Source organism: Colobus angolensis, unplaced genomic scaffold, assembly GCF_000951035.1.
Source record: "Colobus angolensis palliatus isolate OR3802 unplaced genomic scaffold, Cang.pa_1.0 Scaffold12, whole genome shotgun sequence".
NCBI lineage: Eukaryota > Metazoa > Chordata > Mammalia > Primates > Cercopithecidae > Colobus > Colobus angolensis.
In genome coordinates this window covers 5,480,801-5,487,641 of record NW_012113141.1, presented here as the reverse complement: position 1 = coordinate 5,487,641, position 6,841 = coordinate 5,480,801, and the positions used below count along the sequence as shown (strand labels likewise).

The 6,841-nt window shown below is 42.1% G+C and overlaps 1 protein-coding gene across 4 annotated transcripts in view; it reads right to left on the bottom strand.

Moving 5' to 3' along the window:
* Positions 1 to 6,841, bottom strand: part of ANAPC16 (anaphase promoting complex subunit 16) — a 23,654-nt gene that overhangs the window by 6,867 nt on the left and 9,946 nt on the right. For 3 of the 4 annotated variants that reach the window (XM_011927724.1, XM_011927734.1, XM_011927743.1), the window contains exon 3: positions 575 to 649. The exons of the other annotated variant lie outside the window; for it this stretch is intronic. In XM_011927724.1, the coding sequence (XP_011783114.1) occupies positions 575 to 649 (75 nt within the window). The remainder of the gene's footprint in view (positions 1 to 574; positions 650 to 6,841) is intronic. 4 annotated transcript variants of the gene reach the window in all.

Here is a 6,841-nt window from a genome sequence, read left to right as displayed (position 1 = left end):
GCCACTGCACTCCAGCCTGGGCGACAGAGCGAGACTCCGTCTCAAAACAAACAAACAAACAAACAAACAAAAAACAGCAACACAAGAGGAGCAGGAAGCACTGACTCCCTGGACAACCAACTTTTTTGTTTTTCAGACAGGGTCTCACTCTGTTGCCTAGGCTAGAGTGCAGTGGTGCTATTCCAGCTCATTGCAGCCTCAACCTCCCGGGCTCAAGTGATCCTCCCACCTCAGCCTCCCAAGTAGCTGGGACTGCAGGTACGCGCCACCATGCTTGACTAATTTTTGTTTTTTGTAGAGATGCGGTTTCACCATGTTGGCCAGGCTGGTCTCGAACTCCTGACCTCAAGTGATCCACCTGCCTCGGCCTCCCAAAGTGCTGGGATTACACTGCACCCAGCCCCAACCTTAAGGCTCAATGTGGACATTATGACTAGATTAAGACCTAGAATGTTCTTAAATTTAGGAAGTCCACTAAAATAGCCTTGCTGAGTTTGGGGGTTTTTGTCACAGCCTCATCCAACCCCCAGCAAATTTATTCTCACAGTCAAGTACACAACACTCATGTGCTCACCATGTTTCACCTGTTTAAGCGTGGATGCCACTTGATAGCTAAAAACAGATTCGCAGAGGAATCTCTCAGAGCCATCTACAAACAAAAGGAGAAAAGGTTTTAATCTGCTGTAAGGGTTTTATGGCTTCTGATAAACCAAGTAAACTTTCTTCTTCTTTTCCCTGCTTCTACATTCAGGGTCTAGTTCTCAGTGTTTACAAAGATGGGATCTGTTTCATTTAGAACTAAGACTGTTATAAAAGCTATTTATTCTATACCTAGAATATTAAAATAGTCCCTCTACTTAAGAGTTTAAAAATAGTGTTTAAAAAAACAAAAACAAGAAACCTCAGTCTATGTCCTGGTCAACACTTCCCTCTTCCCAACCTGAGAGTTCCTTAATGTTCTCCTGTATGTCAAGCAAACACTGGCAGCTGACACATTTGGCCATGTGGCTGGCTACTGTGGTATCAAAATATAAAGGTTCACCAAAACTCCAAATCATTTTCAGTCTAAAAAACAAAGCTGAGGAAAAAACAATTGTTGATTTTTAATATATCAAATTACATCACTCTGATAAACACAGAGCACTGCCGGGAAATTTCATTCTGTGAACGCAAACTGTAACCTTGATTTTCCAACTGAACCAAAACACTGCAATTTGGATGATGATAAGAGTATGGTGCAAGTTCAGAACCTAGCATTGTACTGGTGCCAAGAACTGCCCAATAAGAAGTGGCCAACTCAGTTGCCACAGCACTTGGAAGATGATCATGAAACACAAGCTAGTTCATGTTATTCCTTGTCAGGCAAGAGCTGATACAGCAAAACATATTCTCAAAAATTTATGGCTCATGTAGAAACATTTGATTTTTAAAAGGGTAGCAGAAACCATTTGGGGGATGTACCTTATTGCGAAAATCCTAAAACAAATGGGGAGAGAGGACACAGCTGTCCTTTTTCAGGCAGTACTTCATGTCAGCACTACTAGGCCTCAAGCATTCACCCATCAATCATGGGTTGTTGTGTTGGCAAGGTATTAAGTGGCAAGGAGACAGGACTAACACATTCTGGCCTCATGCTGAGTTTCACACAAGGGAGATCTTATTTCAGAAGTCACAATAACCAATTACAAAAAAAAAACAACTATAGCTACTGTATCCAAAGAGCTTGAATATATAACCAAGAGGGCATCCTTCCAATATTGTCTTCAAAGTGATAAAAAAAAAAAAAAAAAAGAGAAAAAGAAAAAAATGAAAGTATAATTATTGGGATGTATACTCTTTATATTCTTCAGAGAGAGTGTTACATTCTGTAAATTCAAACTTTTTTTTTTTGAGACCGAGTCTCACTCTGTTGCCCAGGCTGGAGTACAGTGGCACAATCTTGGCTAACTGCAACTTTCACCTCCTAGGTTCAAGCAATTCTCCCTGCCTCAGCTTCCAGAGTAGCTGGGACTACAGGTGCCCGCCACCATGCCTGGCTAATTTTTATATTGTTTAGTAGAGACAGGGTTTCGCCATGTTGGCCAGGTTGGACTCGAACTTCTGACCTCAGGTGATCTGCCTGCCTTGGCCTCCCAATGTGCTGGGATTACAGGCATGAGCCACCACGCCCGGCCTTCAAACCTCTTTTAAACATATTGTGTGATACGGGATATGATCCCATCTTCTCCACCCAGTACCATTTCTCTGGTTGAATATAAGTCACTTCTGAGCTGCTGATCACCAAACTGGGCAAATAAATATTTTCATTTTAAATTAGCAAAATAATAGCTGGGTGTGGAGGCAGAGATTGCAGTGAGCTGAGATGGTGCCACTGCACTCCAGCCTAGGTGACAGAGTGAGAATCCATCTAAAAAAAAAAAAAAAATTAACTATTACACTGACAATCCAGTTTAAAGATCTAGACAAGGTAATACATAACTGAGTTTTTTTTTTAGATAAGAGCAATGAACAGCAAATAACTACAAATTCCATGACAGGAAGAGGGACTGTTGAGAACATTTGACACCAATGATGTGATTTATTATAGGTCTTCTGTGTAAATGGTATGTCAGTAGTCATCATCCTATTCATACTCTTGCTTAAAAAGTCCAATTATAACTCATACTTTATTTTAGAAAGAGGAAAGCATAGATAGAGTTTACTTCCCAGGTGGTTTGATCCTGAACTTTAGAATTACACACATGGCAGTGGGAATTATGGGCTATAAGGATCAGGCCAACATGTATATGGAAGCTCCTGGAAGTACCCCCTCTCACTTACATTTAATCACAGGCACCATTAGGATAAAATGGTTAAGTTGTGATATTTGCATATTTTCCTTGGTAATGAACTTCAAAGCAAAAGGATATAAGCTAAACTTTCAAAAAGGCACCTCTGCGGCCGGGCGCGGTGGCTCAAGCCTGTAATCCCAGCACTTTGGGAGGCCGAGACGGGCGGATCACGAGGTCAGGAGATTGAGACCATCCTGGCTAACACGGTGAAACCCCATCTCTACTAAAAAATACAAAAAAACTAGCCGGGCGAGGTGGTGGGCGCCTGTAGTCCCAGCTACTCCGGAGGCTGAGGCAGGAGAATAGCGTGAACCCGGGAGGCGGAGCTTGCAGTGAGCTGAGATCCGGCCACTGCACTCCAGCCTGGGCAACAGAGCGAGACTCTGTCTCAAAAAAAAAAAGGCACCTCTGCATGTCACTCTACCACACCATATGCCTGTGGAACACACTTTTGCTGATTTGCAGCTCCCTATTAACCACAAAGTCCAACTGCTTCTTAGCCACCCTATTAGATGTGATATCAGTACCAGTCTAAAGCCTGGAGAGCAGAGTCAGTTGGGGGCAATCTCTTCCATTTAGAAACTGTAATCAAACCCTTTGTAACACAGCAAGTAGCAATACATCAGCTTTCCTCATAAGGGACAAGCAAAGGTTATAAACAGGGAAAAGTTCAGTAAATTACCCAAATCTAACACCATCGCCAACTCCAATAAATTAGGATGGTAACAAATACATTAAAAAGAATATTACCTCACAGTAGGAAATTAGACAATGCCAGATAATTTATACTTCAGTGGCTACAATGTCTCTAAAATATAGCCACTGATGGGCTGGAAGGCAGTCTTTAATGCGCTCAGTAATAACCGGGTGAGGACAATTTTGGTCAAGGGCAGGAGAATGCTGAAAACTGCTGCTTATGTGAAGTGTCTGTTCTCAGACAGCAGAGGCACAAAAAAGTTAATTCACAAGGTTAACTACAGATGATTTGGGTTTACTATCCCAGACTCATGAGGATATAACATCAAGTTGAACCTGCTGAGATTAAAAACAGCATCCATCCTTGATTCCTAACTGGTTTTGTTCCTTACTCTTGACAGGCAACCCTGTGCTCTATTTTCATATTCTTTTTTTTTTTCAAATGGAGTCTCGCTCTGTCACCCAGGCTGGGGGGCAGTGGCATGATCTCAGCTCACTGCAACCTCCGCCTCCTGGGTTCAAGCAATTCTCTCAGCCTCCCGAGTAGCTGGGACTACAGGTGCATGCCACGATGCTTTTTTTTTATTTTGGTATTTTTAGTAGAGGCTGGGTTAGTAGAGGCCGGGTTTCACCATATTGGTCAGGCTGGTCTCGAACTCCTGACCTCAGGTGATCTGCCCGCCTTGGCCTCCCAAAGTGCTGGGATTACAGGTGTGAGGCACCATGCCTGGCCTCTATTTTCATATTCTATTAAACTATTACTGGTCAGGTACACGTGTGTTAGATTTATTGTATAATAGAATAGTATCACCTATAAACATAGTAGAAAATGCTTCCAAATCCAATATCCTTACATTAAGAGTACTCTTTTCAATTTAATATTCTTGATTTGACCAAGAATATTAAATGGGTTTAGGGGTTGCTATCTCTACATTATTTTTCACAGTCTTTAAGTGTAAGCAGCTTTAAGATTATCGGTAAAACTTGAAATCTAAGAAACACAATCAAAACTGTGCACTGTGTATTTATACTTACTATAAATGTATCCTACAACAGAGACCCAACACATTTCTCCATGAAGCATATTGAGATGGAATAAAAATGGATAGATCTATAACTCATTAGAACGTCAACATTCAGACTAATCTCAGAAGCCTTTCTTCTTCAGTATCTCCACATAATTTGGTGTATACTGACAAAGAATGCTGATAGCTTTGAGACTGTGGAGGTACTTCCCGTATTAAATTCCTCTTATAGCTAAAATTTAAATGACTTTAATCTTAGAGCTCCATTATTGAATACTGATTCTTCTGCTGCTATAAAACTCATGAAGCAATTTAAATGTCTCCCACTTTTGATTTGTTTTGTGGGAAACTTCCTCAATACTAGATCTCTGCTGCATATAAATGAAGTCATAATATAGTTTTAGCACCAAATATGGTAACAGGGCCCAATTGTTCACTACTTCCAACCAGACTCAGTAATACTAACTTCAGTATTTAGTTAACACAATTAAAGAAAATAAAAAGGCAAAAAGAGAAGTATATATATCACTAATTACATATGCTACCTGGTCATCTACCTCACCACTAGTCATAACCCAAACCAATGCTAGGGAGCTCTACGGTCCCAGAGTCCCCCTGTGGTTTCCTGTCACAAATGATTTTGGGCTTAACCCATAACTCTTTTTATTATTTCTGATTATTCATCACCCCCAAGGCCAACTATAGTTTGTATCTTTTCTTTTTTTTTTTGAGATAAGGTCTCCATCACCCAGGCTGGAGTGCAGTGATGCAATCACAGCTCACTGCAGCCTCCACCTCCCAGGCTCAGGTGAACCTCCCACCTCACCTTCCTAAGTAGCTGGGACTACAGCCACATGCCATCACACCTAGCTAATTTTTGTATTTTTTCTAGATACAGGATTTCATCATGTTGCCCAGGCTGGTCTCGAACTCCTGGGTTCAAGTAATCTGCCTGCCTCAGCCTCCCAAAGTGCTGGGATTACAGGTGTGAGCCACTATGCCTGGCCGATAGTTTGTATCTTTCTCACAGATATTCCTAGATTAGTTTAAAAATATATTTGTGTAAATTTGAAATATTAAGGCCAGGCACAGTGGCTCACGCCTGTAATCATAGCACTTTGGGAGGCTGGGGTGGGCAGATCACTTGAGGTCAGGAGTTGAAGCCCAGCCGGGGCAACATGGCGAAACCCTGTCTCTACTAAAAATACAAAAAAATTAGCCAGGTGTGGTGGTGGGCACCTGTAATCCCAGCTACTTGGGAGGCTGGGGCAGGAGAATCACTTGAACCTGGGAGGCAGAAGGTGCAGTGAGCCAAGATTGAGCCACTGCACCCCAGCTTGGGCAACAGAGCGAGACTCTGTCTCAACAACAACAACAAAACAACAACAAAAACATTGCAATACTTAAAGGAAAAAAGATCAATATATAATTAAGCACTAAAATGCTAGAATCAAGTAAATTTTGAATCCTTAATAGGTTATTCCCCAAAGCTCTTTTGTTTTTTCAAGAGAGTCTTGCTCTGTTGCCAGGCTGGAGTGCAGTGGCAAGTTATCTGCTCACTGCAACCTCTGCCTCCCAGGTTCAAGTGATTCTCCTGCCTCAGCCTCCCGAGTAGCTGGACTACAGGCATGCGCCACCACATCCAGCTAACTTTTTTTTGTATTTTTAGTAGAGATGGGGTTTCACCAGGTTAGCCAGGATGGTCTCGACCTCCTGACCTTGTGATCTGCCTGCCTTGGCCTTCCAAAAATGTTGGGATTATAGGTGTGAGCCACTGCGCCCAGCCTCCCAATGCTTTTAAAAAATTTATTATTATTATTTTTTGAGACACAGTCCCATTCTGTCACCCAGGCTGGAGTGCAGTGGCATGATCATGGCTCACTGCAACCTTGAACTCCTGAGCTCAAACGATCCTTATGCTTTGGCTTCCCAAAATGCTGAAATTTTAGGTTTGAGCCACCACTTCTGGTCCCAGTGTTTTTCAAAATATGGAAGACTGCCTTCATGAGAAGGGCCTGGATGCTGGTAAAAAATGAACTCCTGAGTTACACCCTAGACTAATTCAGAAGCTCCAAGGTGGGCCCAGAAATATGCATTTTATTTATTTATTTATTTATTTTATTGAGACAGAGTCTCGCTCTGTCACCCAGGCTGGACTGCAGTGGCACGATATTGGCTCACTGCAACCTCTGCCTTCTGGGTTCAAGTGATTCTCCTGCCTCAGCCTCCCGATTAGCTGGGATTACAGGTACCTGCCACCATGCCTGGCTAATTTTTGTATTTTTAGTA